General features: G+C 39.0%; 2 protein-coding genes across 2 annotated transcripts in view; both read left to right on the forward strand.

Annotated features, from left to right (window-relative positions):
• The first annotated feature begins 1,022 nt into the window (after positions 1-1,022).
• Positions 1,023-13,107, forward strand: CLEC12A (C-type lectin domain family 12 member A). Its single transcript, XM_055395915.2, has 6 exons — positions 1,023-1,246; positions 5,483-5,581; positions 6,478-6,645; positions 8,075-8,232; positions 10,288-10,391; positions 12,828-13,107. Exons 1-6 carry the CDS (start codon positions 1,156-1,158, stop codon positions 13,000-13,002), a joined length of 795 nt encoding a protein of 264 aa, XP_055251890.2. The 5' UTR covers positions 1,023-1,155; the 3' UTR covers positions 13,003-13,107.
• A 189-nt stretch (positions 13,108-13,296) lies between these two features.
• The window catches only part of LOC129536568 (uncharacterized), a 42,824-nt gene continuing 36,417 nt past the window's right edge, over positions 13,297-19,703 (forward strand). The window contains exon 1 of the mRNA XM_055395570.2: positions 13,297-13,431. The gene's annotated coding sequence lies outside the window, so the exon portion shown is untranslated. The remainder of the gene's footprint in view (positions 13,432-19,703) is intronic.

The following is a 19,703-nucleotide window of genomic DNA, read 5'->3' on the forward strand; positions in this document are numbered from 1 at the left end:
TGACCATAGCCATCAATATGCATACTCCTTGGTATGGTTTTATTCTATATCCCTTAGTATATTTTTTGTTACTAGAGAAACTAGGTGTTCTTTGGCCCTTTTAGGCTATCCTGTACCTGTGTATCAGGGTGTAGAGGTGGGGCTTTCCTTTTTTTAAAAGAAATTATTTATCTATTTGTATGGGCTCTCAGTCACCTCACATGGGACCTTCATTATATCATGCGGAATCTTTCCTGGCAGTGCACAGGCTCTCTATAGTTATGGCATGTGGGCTTCTCTCTAGTTATGGCGCCTGGCTCCAGAGCATGCAGGTTCAGTAGTTGTGGTGCGTGGGCTTAACTGCTCTGCAGCATGTGGCTCAATGGTAAAGAATCCACCTGCAATACAGGAGATGTAGGTTAGAGCCCCTGGAGGAGGAAATGGCAATCCACTTCAATATTCCTGCCTGGGAAACTCCCACGGACAGAGGAACCTGGCAGGCTACAGTTCATGGGGTTGCAAAAGAGTCAGACGTGACTTTGGCGACTAAACAAATGTGGGATTTTAGTTCTCCAACCAGGTATTGAACCCATGTCCCCTGTGTTGGAAGGTGGATTCTTAACCCCTGGACCACCAGGGAAGTCCTGGGGTGGGGCTTTTGCCCTCCCTCTCTCTGTACATGTGTGATCTCCCAGCTAAGAAAATCTCTCCGTCAAGACCTTTGCCAAGATGCATACAGAATATCTATGCCAAGTCACTGCTGCACACTAGTGAGAGTTTGAGGGCCGTGTCCTTTCTGTTATGTTTTTCCTTGAGAGTTTTTCTCCAAGAAACTCCATGATACATTTGCACTGTGTTGATTTGTGCCCCTTTTCACAATGCTAATAATACCCAGACACAATTTTAAAAACTACTTTCTGTGGTCCGTAGATTCAGAGAAATGAGAAAGGGAAGAGATAAGAGGAAGAAAGATGCTCTTTGTTCTTCTCTGAGGTCATGTATAGCAGCTCATTTCCGGAGCTGTGAGTGACTGGTACTGGGGATTTAGAAAACAGAAGTTTAAAGATATGTTTAAACTTTGGCTTATGAACAGACATTCAAATCACAGCTGTTTATCATCCATTACTTTGTTCTCTCTTTTTTTCCAGTTTGTTGGGCTTTCTTTGCATAACATCAATGTCTGAAGAAGTTACTTATGCAGATCTAAAATTCCAGGACTCCAGTCAGACAGAAAATATCCAGAAGTTTGACAAATTTGAAAAAGAAGGTAAGATTTTGAGCTATATATGTGTTGTAAGGAGGTCAGGGTGTACAAAGTGGCAGAAGTGTTAAAAGTAGGTTCTAAAAGATGTTAGTGAACTGGCAATGATCTCTCTATTTGAATTTTTAATTAAGCATCTTAATTTTACCCAAACTACCAAAAATGTCCATACAAAATGACTGTAAAGTTTTTTTTTAAGGCAATGATCAATGTACTGGACACTTAATCTTTTACAAATTGTCTGGGTTTTCTTCATATCACAATCAAGATAATTATGATAGGATAATATTTTCATATGACTGGATTGTGAAACATTTTTCCCCCATGAAAGGAAGCCATGGAACAATGAACATGCGCTGTCCAAGAAAGTCAAGGCTTTGTGCCTTCTTTTTTCTAAATAAATGTGTGTGTGTGTGTGTGGTGCACAAGATACCAGAGAGACAGAGAGAGAGAGAGAGAGACGAACTTTAGAGGATTTCATTTGAATTTTTTTTAACAAACTGAGCCTATATTTAACTCTAAAAATTTTTCTACTTTTTTTGGAGATCTTTTCCCAATTTACTAAAATATAGAAGAGGTTAAATTAAATGAAAAGATACATCAAGTATTAAAAGAAGAAAAGAGATAAAGAAATATTAGAAGAGACACATTCAAATCCATCCTGTGCCAGGAAGTTTGATAGTTTTTAATCCTAATTTATTTCTGAGATAAATGGACTACTTGTGTTTACTTTCTATACTGTAATTTCCATTTTATTCATAATCCTGTATTTTCCCAATTGTATGTAGCTTCTACCTCCTGGTTTTTAGTCTTTTGGATGAAATCTCTCCCAGAATATACAAACTTAAAATCAGTGTGCATAAATTAAACGGTAGATATGGATAACATAAAAAGTTGGTAGAAGCAGTGAAATTAGGAGAGGGAGCTAATAGAAAAATTCTCATGTAGTCGTTAAGTGTTCTCCCTCTTCCCAAAATGTAGCATTCTTTGAAGTTCTAACTTTATTGTGAACAGCATTTTCATTGTTGAATCTTGGGTCCATTTATCACCAGCATTGTAAATCCTGAGAAAGGATAACAGCTTAATTCTGTGGCCTTTTCCTCTAATACAAACTTTTTTTTTCAAGGACTGGAAGTTAAGGATTTTACAATACTTTCTGTCAACTTCCTTGTTGGTATTTCTCCTTTTATATGGTTTGAGAGGAACAGAACATATCATGAACTTAATATACCATAATTGCTCTTAACATACCCCATCACATTCTATCTTATTTTCTATCCTACTAATTGTCCTTATTCTAAATTTCCACTTCAGAAATTCTTTGACTCTAAAAAAATCTTGAATCCATGTCTTGTTGGCTTTCTTAATTTTGCCTAATTTTCTCATTATTCAGCTTAAGGTTTTTATTGTATAATACAAACTTTGTATGGTTTAATTGTATTGTATCTACCCCTTAGTCTCATATGCTCCCTCCCTGTGCTTTTTCCTTGAAAAATTCCGATTCTTAAATATCTACCCACTTTGTGCCCCACCTGAGCAGCTGAACATTGCCACGTAAAAAACGCACAAACTTTCAAACCCAGGTTACTCTCATTTGCCAATATATGTATATGTGTGTTCAGTAGTGTCCAACTCTGTAGCCTCTGTGCAACGCTATGGGCTGTAACCCACCAGGCTCCTCTGTCCATGGGACTTTCCCAGGCAAGAAGAGTGGAGTGGGTTGCCATTTCCTTCTCCAGGGAATCTTCCTGACCTAGGAGTTGAACCCATATCTCCCATGTCTCCTGCATTTCTTTATCGCTGAGCCACTGGGGAAGTCCGTTTCATTTGACAAGCTTTGCTTCTATTTCATTCTACCCCTTTTCTCTCTACTACCAAAATTGCTATCCTGTTTTATTTTGACTGCCTCACTTCTAGATGATATTTACAATATCTTGTTTTACTCATCAAAAGCCAGATCGTCTCATTTGGTTATAAATTTCAATCCAGGGATCCTTCTCAAAGACATTTCTTCAACAATTTCCAACTTCCTCTCTTGCTTTATTATTCTCTCTCCCTCCTTTAGTTCATTACCCCTTTCTGGGGCAGTGACATACTTTTTGGTGGCCATGGAGGTTTAGTCACTACGCTGTTTCCAACTCTTTGCTACCCCTGGACTGTAGTCCATCTGGCTCCTCTGTCCATGGGATTGTCCAGACAAGAATACTGGAGTGGGTTGTCATATCCTACTCCTATTTTAACAAAAAATAATCCTCACTTGACCACTTAAGTCTCTTCATTTTTCCTCCATTTCTTCGTCTCTTTCCACAACTCAACTTGTTGAACCCATTATCTTTGGTCACAGACTCCTAGTTATCCATCTCTCTCTCTTCTTATCTAACTCTACTAGGTTCCTGCTCTCAGTGTTCCATGGGGATTATCTTTGTTTCGGTCATGGATGACCTCCTCCCTGACCCGTTGTGACGGTCACATCTCTGCTCTAATCTGTCTCCTGACTTCTCCTTTGACCACTTCTAATATCATTTTTCACCTTGGCCACAATTCTTTAGCCACTCTGAATCTTTTCTGTTTTTTTTCAAACAGGCAAAACTTTTCTCCAAATTAGAGTCTTTGAATTAGGTGTCCTTGCTATCTCCAATTTCTTTGCACTGATTTTTCATTCCCAGTGGCCATAAGTTCTGAACTGAACTATATGCTCTTTATTATATAGCTCAGTTTCAAACCTCTGCATACCATTTAACGATTAGAGATATCTCTCAGCTCTCTCATAATTAAAATTTGTCTTCTGTGAAAGCAGGGACTGATATGTCTTGCACACTTCTGTATTGTTAGCATCCAGACTAGTGTCCAGTGTACAGAGATATGCAATAACTTTTGATTAACTGAATGCATAAATAAATTAGAAAAAGTCTGTAAAAATAATAGCACTTGAAGTCATGCTTCTGACCTTAGAAATGATCTTGACTATGTAATTCTTTCACTGTTAACTATTGTCCAAGGTCTAAAAACATTGTTTCACATTTCATTTTCAATTCTCTGTATTTCACAGTATCATAGTATCACCAACTGTGATATGAAGGACATAGGTACAGTATAGTAAGTATTGCAAGGTTATGTTATCTCTGAATTATATTTTCAAGAAATATTCTAGTATCCATTTATATAAGTAATGATTATTTAAATCACAGTAATTTAATAGCAATTAATCTATAATGTAAAGTTTATAATTTCTTGAGGTTTTTTTTTTTTAAGTAGGGAAATGATCTGTCTGAAGCAATCAAAGTTTGCTGCTCAAAGCATGAAAAAATTCTGAGGAAACTATTCGGTCTAACCTAAGAACTGGCAGATGGGAGAATACCCAGAGACATTACAGGGGCACTTTCTCATGTATGTTCCACAGCCAAACTCTGAGTATTTTCTGGGGAAAACATAGACAAAGGAAATTGCTTTTTCTGACACCCCACATTTGTCAATTCAAGAAGGGAACACTTAAATTGACCTTGCTGTTAGCTGCTTGCTGCTCAGTTTCCCCAATTTTGTACAGCCAAGATACATCTTTTTCGGATTAAGTGGTCTTCTCACTTCTTTTGCTTTCTCTTGTTCATAGGTTCATTATTTATTTTTACTGGAGTGAAACTGCTTCCCCTGTTAGTTTCAGGTGTACAGCAAAGTGAGTCAGCAGTACATACACACACATGGTCCTTCTTTTTTGGATTTCCTTTCCCTCTGTTGCTGTTTAGTCACTCAGTCGTGTCTGACTCTTGTTTGAGCCCATGGACTGCAGCCACCAGGCTCCTCTGTCCATGGTATTTCCCAGGCAAGAATACTGGAGTGGGCTGCCATCTCCTTCTCCACGGGATCGTCTCGACCCAGGGATTGAATCGCATCTCCTGCTCGGCAGAGATTTTACCACTGAGCCACCTGGAAGCCCTTTCTTTCCCCTTTAGTTCAGCACATTCTCACTTGTTTTTCAGCCCCATTTCGTTTCTTGAATCAGCCTATCAATCCCAAACTTCTGCTTTGAAAACCAGTTTGCATGCAAGACAATTAACAAAACGTTTTTGACTTCTTGACTTACTTGGTCTTTAAAAAGTTATTTTTAAATGTCCTTGAGTTTCTAGCAGAACACATTCCTTTACCACAGACCTATGAGGAAAGAAATAAAGACAACATAAATGAACACATGAATCGAATTAAAATCTACACCATTCTAACCGTCTTTACTAATTTTGCTTCCCACAGAACCACCTATTCCTTCCCACGTATGGCGTCAAAGAGCCTTGGCTCTGACTCTTCTGTGCCTTCTGCTGCTGATTGGCCTGGGAGTCTTAGGAGGCATATGTATGTATTCCCTATGTTTTTACTGCCAGGGAAAACACTTAGAAGTGAGTTTTGCTCTTTGAATCAAAGCTTTGGAATAGGTGATATGTCCACAAAGGGACTTAAAACTAGGCAGTTACAACATGGCACTTAGACTCTTTTTAAAATTTTAAAGTTAAAAATCTTTTAAATGTAAAATTTTATTTTTAATTGGAGGATAATTGTTTTACAGTGTTATGTTGGTTTCTACTGTACAACAGGGTGAATCAGCTATATGTATGCATATATCCCCTCCCTTCCACCGCCTCATCCCTCCCCTCTAGGTTAGCACAGAGCATTGGTTGAGTTCCCTACGTTATATATAGCACTTATATGTAAATACCTGTTTATTTTGCATACAGTAATGTGTCATGCGACGAGTTGACTCACTGGAAAAGACTCTGATGCTGGGAAGGGTTGGGGGTGGGAGGAGAAGGGGATGACTGAGAATGAGATGGCTGGATGGCATCACCGACTCTGTGGACATGAGTTTGAGTGAACTCCGGGAGTTTGTGGTGGACAGGGAGGCCTGCGTGCTGTGATTCATTGGGTCGTGGAGAGTCGGACACTACTGAGCGACTGAACTGAACTGAACTGAATGTGTATGTTTCAATGCTACTCTCTCAATTCATCCCGCCCTTTCCTTCCCCAGGTGTGTCCACAAGTCTGTTCTCTATGTCTGTGCCTCTATTCTTGTCCTCTAAATAGGGTCATATGTACTCAGTCTCTTTCCCTTACTTCTCTGAAATAACTGCTTTCCTAGACATTTAATATTCTTAATTCAGCAGAAAGGAGATGATGGTTGTACTGAGGGACTACAATTTTTTTCATCATTTCTCTTTTTTTAAAATCTGGCATTCACATAACTTTGAAGACAGGCATGGAAAAATTGAATAGGCTACAAAATTTCAAAGAAGAACTTCAAAGAAATGTGTCTCTACAACTCATGCAGAACACAAATAGTTCCCAGAAAATCAGGAGCCTTTCTATCAAACTTGAAGAAATAGCCACCAAATTATGTCGTGAGTTATATATAAAAAACAAAGGTAATCCTTTATTTCTTTCTGAGTTATTTATTAGACAATGAACTAAACCTTGGAGTCACTTGATCACTTCATCAAAAGCTAGCAGCCTTTCCCAGGAAACTATTATTTGGAAGAAAGAATTAAATGTGGTTGATTGAAGACCCATTGATGTTTCTGTGCAGTTAGAAGAAAAACAGAAAAATAACTATAATTCCCAAATTATCAGGAGATGATACTTACTAAAATATAAGACAGTCTGCAGTTTCTGTAATCTGACATTTACCACTACTACTTTGGGCACTGAAGTCAATAGAATATAGGGAGGAAAGGCTAGATCACCTCTTTAATTTATTTTCCTGTGGGGTTCAGTGGCAAAGAATCCACCTGCAATGCAGGAAGTGTGAATTCGATCCCTGGGTAGAGAAGATCCCCTGAAGAGAAAATGGCAACCCACTCCAGCATTCTTGTGGGGAAAATCCCATGGAGAGAAGAGCCTGGCAGGCTACAATCCATGGCGTTGCAAAAAGGCAGACACAGCTGAGCACGCATAAGTCACAGCTGAGCACGCATAAGTCACATCTGAGCACTATAAGATTTTTGGCGACACTGAGCCTTTGCTGCTGTGCAGTCTTTCTCTAGTTGTGACGAACAGGGGCTACACTCTCGTTGCGGTGCATAGGCTTCTCATTGCAGTCGCTTCTCTTATTGTGGAGCCTGGGCTTCAGTAGTTGTGGTGCATGGGCTTAGCTGCTCCATGGCATATGGAATCTTCCAGGACAAGGAATTGAACCCATGTCTCCAGCATTTGAAGTTGGATTCTTAAACACTGGACCACCAGGGAATTCAGATCACCTTTTTATGTTTTTTAAAAGAAGAGCAATAGAAGATATATCACCTTCTTATAGATGACCTTGTTCTTAAATTTCACTCAATGTTTGATAAGAGTTAATAGAAAAAAAATTCAAGTTTAGTCTTACCTTTGGAATTGGGAGGAACTAGTCTTTTAATATCTCTAACAGTTTCTATAGTTACTTTAGCTAAAACATATTGTCATCTTAAGAAGTCTCCCGAATATTCAAGAAGTCAAAGAGCTGGAAATGCTCTTGTTGGAAACGGCAGTATATCTTGTGATTGGCCTTTATTGTCATGTAGAACTACACAAAATGACAAAGGGAAAGAAGGAGATTAATTAATTGCTAATCAGGGCTCCTGAGACTGGAAAATAGACGGAAATCCAAGTGTTTAATTTCAAATGTGTTCAAATTATGTTTTGGACACATTCTGGTTGTATATGGGAGCCTGGAATACAAGATTTATTTTCTTCACTTTTGGTGTTAGAAGAAGAAAGACAAGTGAATATGCTTTATTTTTTAAAACTGGGAGAACAATGGGAATAATAAGAATTATGAAGATATCTACTCAACCAAATGAAAGCATGCTCTTCTTCCAGAGCACAAATGTAAACCTTGTCCAGAGGAGTGGATGTGGCATGACAGCAGCTGCTACCTACTATCTACCTACCTAAGTCAGAAAACGTGGCAAAAGAGTGATGAGATTTGTTCTGACTACAATGCCAGCCTGCTGACGATTAAAAGCAACAGTGTGCTGGTAAGATTGCATGGATCTTTGCCTGTAAGGGAAGAAGTCACTTTCCCCAACATAGAATAGAGGGGGGAGACATGTTGGAGAAGATTTGTACTAGTCCAGATACAAATCTGGCTTATTTTAGTTGGGGTATGAGGTGAATGGAACTTAGTATACTCATATTGGGATACCGAGTCAAGACAGGCCATGTGAAACTTTAGCTTAGCACCTTAGCATCAGTGGGTTCTCAGAGGCTGATGAGCAGATGGTAGATGTAGAGCCCCCAGAATCTTTAGGTCTATGAATATTTCCAAACTAGAACTTTAGAATCAATTCTCAAGACATAGGTTTGAGCATTTATCTAAAAACAGAAGATCTGTAACTATTCCTGAGTCTTACCGATTCTGTAAAATCACACAGAAGGAGGCTCACTGTTTCCACCCTTTTGCATTTGCAATTTTTAACTAAGAGGAAAAGGTTACATATACTAGAATAATGATGGTTTCGAACTGTGGTGTTGAAGACTCTTGAGAGTCACTTGGACTACAAGGTGATCCAACAAGTCAATCCTCAAGGAAACCAACCCTTGAGGATGAATATTCATTCAACCAATGAATATTCATTGGAAGGACTGATGCTGAAGTTGAAGCTCCAATACTTCGGCCACCTGATGCAGAGTCAACTCATTGGAAAAGACCCTGATGCTGGGAAAGATTGAAGGCAGGAGAAGAAGGGAAAGACAGAATGACATGGTTGGATGGCATCACCGACTTGATGGATATGAGTTTGAGCAAACTCTGGGAGATGGCAAAGGACAGGAAAGCCTGGAATGCTGCAGTCCATAGGGTCACAAAGAGTCAGACGTGACTGAACAACTGAACAAAAGAATTAAGATTAGGTGGCAAATGGGAATCCCCTGGAGGTCCAGCAGTTTAAAGACTTGGCTCTTTCACTGCTATGGACCCAGGTTCAATCCTTGGTCGGGGAACTAAGGTTCCACAAGTTGTGTGGCACATCAGGGCCAAATAAGTAAATAAAAGAGAGATGGCAAAGGCAAGTGCCAAGCACATATATTGTACTGAGTTCTTGGGTCCCAGGAAAAGTAAATTCTCTGAAAGATTTAGTTATTTATTTATCTTATTTTATTCTAATTTTAAATTATACCTCTATATTTTGGAGAATATAAAGAATCCCATGGAAAGAGGAGCCTGGTGGGCTATAGTTCATGGGGTCACAAAGAGCTGTACACGGCTGAGCGACTAACACACACACACATGTATTTTGGGCTTCCCTGGTGGCTCAGCGGCAAAGACTCCACCTGCCAATGCAGGAGATGTGGGTTTGACCCCTGGGTGGAAAAGATCCCCTAGAGTAGGAAATGGCAATCCACTCCAGTATTCATTCTTGCCTGGAGAACTCCATGGACAGGGGAATCTGGTGGGCTACAGTCCGTGGAGTCGCAAAAGTGTTGGGCATGACTTAGCAACTAAACAGTCACAACTCTCTGTAGTTTACTTATTCATTGGCATTTGTGGGTTTTCAGATAGTAATCCTATATTTATTGTAAAACAAAAATATATTTTTTCAAAAGTCTCAGCTTCCTTACTGTCAGAATTCTTTGTCTTCTTTATAAAAGGGGGGAAATCAATCTAGTTTCTGCCTAGTCTTGTTATTCTCAAATGATCCATTCATAGTTATTTGCTTAACAAATGACTGGCATATAAGAAAAGAAAAAGAAAAACACTATTACTTTGGCTACAAATCTCTGAACTGGGTCTGAATTCTATTCCATAACCATTCTCCTCTAACCTTATTACATTTTACTCATACTCATGTTTCTCTTAACTTGGGTTTTTGACGATGAACCATCTCTTTACCCCCAGATAGTAACTGAGATATAAATGTTGAAAGACCTCTCGCAGTAAGGGGCACCCTGTCTCAATTTCTTTTAATGGCATAGAAAATAGAAAAGTGTCAAAGATGTCACCTTGACATAGTAATTTGTAAGAAATTACACTGTGAGGTAAATTACAGAAAAGGGAGACAACTATTTTAACAAGCCACCTCTGTTTCCTATAGGAATTTATAAAATCTCTGAGGTTATATAACTATTGGTTTGGATTATCTCCCAGGAAAGATAACACAAAATACGGGAACTTGGATACAATTAACCCCTTTGACTGGTAAGTTTATTCTTGTTGAATTTAATAGCTGGTTTCAGTAAAGGTGGATTTTCACAGGGGCACTGTAGCTTCTACTGAAATTGCATCCTCAAAGACCCCTTTTCCATCAGACTTCTGTGATGTGTTTAATAATGAGAAAATTATTGCAAATGTCTTCCCATTATCTTGACAACTACAAGCCAAATAAGGGAGGATTTCTGTGAATAATGCTTTTATCTAAGAAAACTGTAGAAGCCAACACAATTCACTGGGCTTGAATATGTACTTAAAATTGTGCAATGTCAGGGTTCTAAAACAAGCAAAAGATTGATTCTTCCTTTTGTTACTTAACCATTGATTGGATGCACCGACAAATTAATTCAGCAGATAAAAAGAATAAAATGTGATAAATGCTTCAGTAAGAATACACAGAATAACAAAAAATAGATTTTATCTTTGAAATTTATGTTATAACTGAAATCTGAAGTGGACATTTTTTAATAAAATTTCAGAGACTGACTAGAAGAGCATTTCTGGTAAAGAGAATAAAATGAACATGGGCATGATATAAAGAATATTTTTTGCACAACATAGTAAGAAATTGGTTATAAATATGCCAATATAAATGGACTCATATGTTGTATTTGTTCTGCTTATAATGCGGTGGGAGAAAGGCATATATTAAAAAAATGCCAAAATTCATTTGTGTTTTATAATTCCTTAAATTTAGGAGGCAGACAGGATTCAACTAAAGAAAGAAACAACAACCTTAAACTTCTAGATGTTGTTTAGTCATTAAGTTGTGTCCAACTCTTTGTGACCCCATGGACTATAGCCTGCCAGGCTCCTCTTTCCTTGGGATTTCCCAGGCAAGGATACTGGAGTGGGTTGCCATGCACTACTCCAGGGGATCTTCCCGACTCAGGGATTGAATTCAGGTCACCTGCATTGCAGGTGGATTCTTTATCGCTGAGCCATCGGGGAAGCCCGCTGGATGCCCTTACAATCTCACAAGCTTGTACAGATTTGTTTGTTGAGGACACATGAAGCTGGAGTGAGCTCAATATATATGTGCTGGGGTGCTACCACTCTGAATCTAAACCCCGAGATTCCTCCAAATTCATGACGTTGGGCAAGCAGCAAAAAGAATCTTTTGTTGTGTTTTGATTATTGTTTTGTTGTGTCCTGCTTGTTTTTTACATCAGATAGAAATAGTGTGTGTAGGAATATGGGTCATAAAGATTCTGCAGATCTATCTTTGTCAGTCTGCAAGGATAGCACAGAATAGGGGATGTGCGTAGTTGCTCAGTTCTGTCCAGCTCTTTGCGACCCCATGGACTGTAGCCCAACAGGCTCCTTCATCCATGGGAATTCTTAAGGCAAGAATACTGGAGTGGGTTGCCATGCCCTCCCCCAAACAAGGGATAGGATCTGTACAAAGGAGAGAAAGATATATATTCTAAAGATCTCATTTGGAGTGAAGTTCTAGAAGTAAAGGTAGTTTGAGCATAAAGGGACAGTATAGATGGAATCTTGTTTCAAAAAATAGAGTTTCCCTGTGTTTATTTGTAATTATTGCTAATGGGAAGGTAAACTATAATGGGATGGAAAATATAGTAGCTATTTCAAATCACAAGAAATAATATAGAAAGAGAAATATATCCTAGTATATGTATATAATACACTTTTATATATATCATGTATGTATAATATATGTAATTCCTTTTTTTTAATCTTTGATGTTATTTTGGGATTTGTCCCTGGAAATGAGCTGGGATTAGTATAATCTATGTTATGCTACTTCAAATAGAAAATTAAAGTTATTTGAGGAACTTAATTATTAATAATCATTAGTTACTGATCCAAGTGTTGACACTACATTTTTTTCTCAAAGATAATATATTCAGTTTATAAGTTTGTCTTTAACCTATAGTCCCTCATCAGTCATCTTATGTTAGGAGTTGGCAATCATTCAGGGCTTAGTCATAAAATTTCTGGAAAATGGCTGAGGGAAATGTCACTTGGAGATGATGCTGAGCTTAAGGTATCACAGATGAGGTTAATTTCTGATTTTGATGATTATGAAAAATATTTGAGGAGGACAGCCTCAAAATCTATTACTTGTCCAGTTTTCCCAGAGAATCTAATGGAATTGCATTGCTTTACTCATACTAGGTACTGTGGAAGGGAGGTGCTTTGTCTGGAAGAAAAGGACAACAAATACTCCAGCTGTGAGAAACTAGAAAAGCCTGAGAGAAATCAGGCAGTGTGTGACACTGCATATTTGTCCATAAAAATAAGTAACTTGGACACTTGCCATTCTAAATAATAATTAAATTTTATTTTAGATAACACAGACCATAGGAGCAGTGATATGTTGGGAAAGTGATTTTTTTTTCTGGGACTGTGTTTCAAATGTTTGACTTGCCAAATGTAATTCTATATTTTCTCTTTCAGGTTTACAAGAAATACAAGTGTCATAAATGATACAATGTATTGTGGATATATATATTATATATCCTTTTCTTATACTAAGTGCACTGATACTAAAAATTTTATATGTGAGAAGCTTGCCCAATCAGTGAAGATTGAGAGTGTACTAATGAGTGAAGTACTGGATGGAAGAAAGTAGTTAGTGCAATCATTTTGTCCCAAGTATTATCCTGCAGTTAAAGGACACTTTGGGGACCACACATCTTGTTGACCACACCAATAGAATAAAGATGCAGTAAGACTACATTGCTGACTCCCTCCTAACAATTTACATTTTCAAACTTTCTTCTTTCTCTTCATTTGCTGAGTGAATGGAGTCTAACATCATAGTTATACTTTATGTTTCATTCACTCAATCCAGATACTGCTGAACATAAATACAGTATTTTGGGTGAGAATACAGAAAACTGATGGAGGAAATGGCAACCCACTCCAATATTCTTGCCTGGATAATTCAAGTGGACAGAGGAGCCTGGTGGGCTGCAGTCCATGGGGTCACAAAAAGTCAGACACAACTGAGCACACACAGAAAACAGAAGCTAATTTTTCTTGCTTTTCCAGAAATAAGGTAAATATTAACTTTATAGAAAATCAAAGAAAATGAAATCTTGTAATATATAAAGAAGATAATACCATCATGACCAATTAGGACAATACAGGTTGATTTACTTACTTTTTGGGAAAATAAAATAGAGAATACAGTGCCATTTCAATAGATATAGAAAAAATGTTAGATAAAGCTCAACACCAAAATCTCTTAGATAACTAGAAGCACAAGATATCTCTAATCTGGTAAAGAATGTTAACATTAAAAAGAGGAAAGGAAAAAAAAAAACTAACAAAAGCAGCAACACAGACCCCTAAGCATAACATATTTCTAGTAAAAGAGCGAAAGTTTTTCTTTTGAACACTGGAAGAATATAGAAATTATCTTTATCAGTTATTTTATTCAACAACCTCTACTGTCCATTGGAGGTCCTAAAAGTGAAATAAGGCAAAAAAGAGATTAAAAATATTAAAAAAAGAGACAGAAATAAGATTTTATTTGTAGATGATTAATTATTTACATAAACCAATATAATTTATAAACTATTAATTTATCAAGCTCAGTGATAAGTTATATATAGTATATTCTCAATGTATGCACATCAATCATATTTCTATATATTAGCAATAAGTAGTGCAAAATAAAATTTACAAAAGCAATACCATTAATAATAGCATCCATAAACATAGTAATAATAAATATAAAGATTAAAATGTGGAAAATCTCTATATGTAAATATTATATGCAATGTGATCCTAATACCTCACCTAAAGTTACATCTCCTTCTGAAGATCTGTAAATCCAGCAACTGGTAATAACAGCATAGCAAGGGCCAGGACTCCATTGTCATGCTTCAAAGAAAACTATAAGCTGTTTGCTGGCAAATTAGCTAATATATACCCATTCCACAATGGAAAGAGCTTTGACAGGAATAGATGCATATTTGGGTATGGAATTCTTGTCCTGTCCATAGGGTTCACCCAGAAGCAATATCCACAAACTGGAATAGGACCTTACATAACATCATGTCTGATGTTTCTAGCATTCAGATAAGGGAGTGGAGGATTGACCATGGGATCCACTAGTTACATAAAAACAGAATCAACACACAGCTGCAAGTCAGACAGAGCAATGGAAGGCTAAAGGTCCATTGAAAGCATAGTTGGAGATCCACCTCAAGAGTTAAAACTACAACATGATGCCATCTTCCAAGTTATAGTGTATACTTTAAACCAATAACCTTTATATGGTGCTGTGTCTTCAACAGATAGAATACATGGGTCTGGAAACCAAAGAGAGAGGCAGGAGTGACCCTTCTTACCATCACTTCCAGTAATCAACTTGGGAGATGCAGCCTTCTGTCAGAGTAACTCTGGGTTTAAGAAAATCTTGACTGTAAAGAACAAAAGCTTCCACCGGGGGGCACATCTCTTTAGATGAATCGGGATGAGCTATTTACTCTGACCAACAGAAGAGGGTGCTGTTTTTACACCATAGGGGGACAGGAAGAAAGACGTTTGGCATCCAGTTATGCCACTTGAGGACATCTTTATAATCCATCCTCTATTTTGATGGTATAAAGGCAAATTCTGCAGTCTCAGCTTGAGAATGGTATGATGGGCTCAAACCCCTGGTAGGTAAAGGTGACTAAGATCAGCAGATGTGTGAAGAGTGAGAAGAGTAGCCAAGTCCCTTTGCTATTCACCTGAAACTATCATAACATTGTTAATCAGCTATACTCCAATATAAAATAAAAAGTTGAAAAAAAAATTTTTTTAATAGGAGAGAGAGACAATGAATTCAGTTGTGACTCTGAACTCAGCTGCAGGGTCGGGGGTTAGAATTAATGCCACACACCTTCCACTTACAAGTTTATTCCAAGAGAAGAGACATACCTTTAACCTCGACTTGCTTCATTTCCATGAAGAAATACATCTAGGCTGAAGAAAGTTAAATTGTACTGGACGCTATGATGTGATATACAGATTCCTCTTCAGGACTAAAGGGCTTATTTTCCTAGTTGCTGGGAGAGCTATCAGCATCCAGCTATCAAGCGTGAGCCCTTGCCTCTGTTGAAGGGAATGAACTCAATCAAGGTTATGTTCCCTTCCCAGGGCAGCTCGTTTCTATGATGTAGGTATATGAAGGCCTGGATGCCTTGGCTTAATCGGGGAAAACTCTGAAGGTCTATTCCAGCTTCAGAGCTCCAACTGCCCTTTCCCCAATTCTGCTTCCTTCTGTTCCTTTCCACAAGTGGACACACCAAGGATGTCCCTGATAAATCTTCATCATACTAATCTTGACTTCAGAATCTGCTTCCCTGGAAATCAAGACTATAGGTGTTGCTGACAAAATTAAAGAATACCTCAATAAGTGGAGAGATAACTACATACTTGGATTAGAAAAGTTCATATTTGGGGGATGTCAACTTTCCCAAATTTGCCTCTAGATTCAATACAATCTCTGAATTTTTCAGAGGGATTTTTTTAAGTGATGTGCTAATAGTAAGATTAATACATAAATGCATAAGACTTAGAATAGCCGAGGAGGGGAGGAACAAGATGGCGGAGGAATAGGACGGCGAGACCACTCTCTCCTCCACAAATTCATCAAAAGAACTTTTGAACGCGAGTAAAGTCCATAAAACAACTTCTGAATGCTGGCAGAGGACGTCAGGCACCCAGAAAAGCAGCCCATTGTCTTCAAAAGGAGGTAGGAAAAAACATAAAAGATAAAAAGCGAAACAAAAGAAGTAAGGACGGAGCTCCGTCCCGGGAAGGGAGGCTTTAAAAAGAGAGAAGTTTCCAAACACCAGGAAACATTCTCATTGGCGAATCTGTGGCGAGCCTTAGAAGCTCAGAGGGCCACATAACCCTCTTTTTTTTTTAAGATTTTTTTAAAACCCACAGACTACCCGCCAAACGGTAACTCCCAGCGGAGAAGCAGCGCAGACGCCTGCATACGCCATTAGCAAGCGGGGGCTGGGCAGGGAGGAGCCGGCTGAACTGCTTAGAGAGAGGACTGGGCTTGAATGCCGCGAGAACAATTAGAGAGAACTGGGGAGAGCAAAGCAGACTGTGGGATAGCTTCCCCACGAAAAGGCGGAAAGCTCTAACCTATGACTCGGCCAGCCCCGCTCACAGAACAAAGGACTGAGCAGAGCGAGCCGGCTGCGGTCGGCCCATCCCCCATTCCCCGCCGAGAGAGGCAGGGAGCGCAGCCAGAGCCGGAGCGGGCAACGGCGGCCCCAGAAAGGCATCCGATACAAACTGCAGGCAGGCTTGTTGCTATTCAGGACTTCTTGAGCTCGGGCTGGTCGATATCCCCCTGAGAAGGTGCGCCGGTTGTACACCCAGAAAACTGAGTGGCGGGGACTGGGGAGGCGATAAGTCGCAGAGACCGCGCTCGCCAAACACCTGGTCCCCTGAGCTGCTCGGACTGGGGAAGGCACAAAACGCAGGCCCAACCAAGTCTGCACCTTTGTGGAGTACCTGAGAACCTGAACTTGAGCCGCTCAGACCTGGGAAGTCCTTCAACCCGGTGCCGGCCTCGGACAGTTCCCGGCAGAGCAACCTAGAGCCTGTGCAGTGTAGACTGGGACAGCATACGTGCTGTGAGCGGGGGCAAACCCAGTGTGGCCGAGACGCTGCGAGCACTCCCCACAGACGCCAGAGATAATCGACTGCAGCGTTCCTCCCTTCCCAGAACAGGACTGAACAACTGAGCCTTAAAAAGTGTCCACCCACCCCCTAGTATCAGGGAGGAAATTAGACACTGAAGAGACCAGCAGACAGAAGCTAAAACAGAGGGAACCACCTTGGAAATGACAGATAGAGACGTCTAGAGACTACTCCAAGAATAAGACCAAAAACCAGAGGCAAGAGGCTTAAGCCCGAATCCTGAGAACACCAGAGAAGTCCTGACTCCAGGGAACATTAATCGATAGGAGCTCATCAAACGTCTCCATACCTACGCTAAACCCAAGGATCAACAAGTTCCAGAGCAAGACATACCACGCAAATTCTCCAGTAACACAGGAAACTAGCCCTGAGCTTCAATATACAGGCTGCCCAAAGTCACTCCAAACCCACTGACATCTCATAACTCATTACTGGACACTTCATTGCACTCCAGAGAGAAAAAATCCAGCTCCACCCACCAGAACACCGACACAGGCTTCCATAACCAGGGAACCTTGACAAGTCACCTGTCCAACCCCACACACAGCAAGGAAACTACATAATAAAGAGAACTCCACAAACGGCCAGAAGAGGGAAAGGCCACCCCAAGCAAAGCATTATAAGCAAGATGAAGAAGCAGAGAAATACCCAGCAAGTAAAGGAACAAGATAAATGCCCACCAACACAAACAAAAGAGGAAGATATAGGGAATCTACATGAAAAAGAATTTCGAATTTTGGTGGTGAAAATGATTCAAAATCTTGAAAGCAAAATGGAGTTACAGATAAATAACCTGGAGAAAAGGATTGAGAAGATGGAAGAAAGGTTTAATAAGGACTTAGAGGAAATAAAAAAGAGTCAATATACAATGAATAATACAATAGATGAGATCAGAAACACTCTGGAGGGAACAAACAGTAGAATAACAGAGGCAGAAGACAGGATAAGCGAGCTAGAAGATAGAATTGTAGAAATAAATGAAACAGAGAGGAAAAAAGAAAAACAAATGAAAAGAAATGAGAACAATATTAGAGACCTCTGGGACAATGTTAAACGCTCCAACATTCGAATCATAGGAATCCCAGAAGAAGAAGACAAAAAGAAAGACCATGAGAGAATACTTGAGGAGATAATAGTTGAAAACTTCCCTAAAATAGGGAAAGAAATAATCACCCAAGTCCAAGAAACCCAGAGAGTCCCCAACAGGATAAACCCAAGGCGAAATACTCCTAGACACATATTAATCAAATTAACAAAGATCAAACACAAAGAACAAATATTAAAAGCAGCAAGGGAAAAACAGCAAATAACACACAAGGGGATTCCCATAAGGATAACAGCTGATCTTTCAACAGAAACTCTTCAGGCCAGGAGGGAATGGCAAGACATACTTCAAGTGATGAAAGAAAATAACCTACAGCCCAGACTACTGTACCCAGCAAGGATCTCATTCAAATATGAAGGAGAAATCAAAAGCTTTACAGACAAGCAAAAGCTGAGAGAATTCAGCATTACCAAACCAACTCTCCAACAAATGCTAAAGGATCTTTTCTAGACAGGAAACACAGAAAGGGTGTATAAACTCGAACCCAAAGCAATAAAGAAAATGGCTACGGGATCGTACTTATCAATAATTACCTTAAACATAAATGGGTTGAATGCCCCAACCAAAAGACAAAGGCTGGCTGAATGGATACAAAAACAAGACCCCCATATATGTTGTCTGCAAGAGACCCACCTGAAAACGAGGGACACATACAGACTGAAAGTGAAGGGCTGGAAAAAGATATTCCATGCAAATAGAGACCAAAAGAAAGCAGGAGTAGCAATACTCATATCAGATAAAATAGACTTTAAAACAAAGGCTGTGAAAAGAGACAAAGAAGGAAACTACATAATGATCAAAGGATCAATCCAAGATGAAGATATAACAATTATAAATATTTATGCACCCAACATAGGAGCACTGCAATATGTAAGACAATTACTAACAAGTATGAAAGGGGAAATTAACAACAATGCAATAATAGTGGGAGATTTTAATACCCCACTTACATCTATGGATAGATCAACTAAACAGAAAATTAACAAGGAAACACAATCTTTAAATGATACAATAGACCAGTTAGACCTAATTGATATCTATAGAACATTTCACCCCAAAACAATGAATTTCACCTTTTTCTCAAGTGCACATGGAACCTTTTCCAGGATAGATCACATCCTGGGCCATAAATCTAGCCTTGGTAAATTCAAAAAAGTTGAAATCATTCCATGCATCTTTTCTGACCACAATGCAGTAAAATTAGATCTCAATTATGGGAGAAAAACTATTAAACATGCCAACATATGGAGGCTGAACAACACGCTGCTGAACAACGAACAAATCATAGAAGAAATCAAAAGAGAAATCAAAATATGCATAGAAATGAATGAAAATGAAAACACAACAACCCAAAACCTCTGGGACACTGTAAAAGCAGTGCTAAGGGGGAAGTTCATAGCAGTACAGGCACACCTCAAGAAACAAGAAAAAAGTCAACTAAATAACCTAACTCTACATCTAAAGCAACTAGAAAAGGAAGAAATGAAGAACCCCAGGGTCAGTAGAAG

Source organism: Moschus berezovskii, chromosome 6 (genome assembly GCF_049115385.1).
Source record: "Moschus berezovskii isolate FMDL1 chromosome 6, NW_MosBer_1.0, whole genome shotgun sequence".
NCBI classification, from domain to species: domain Eukaryota; kingdom Metazoa; phylum Chordata; class Mammalia; order Artiodactyla; family Moschidae; genus Moschus; species Moschus berezovskii.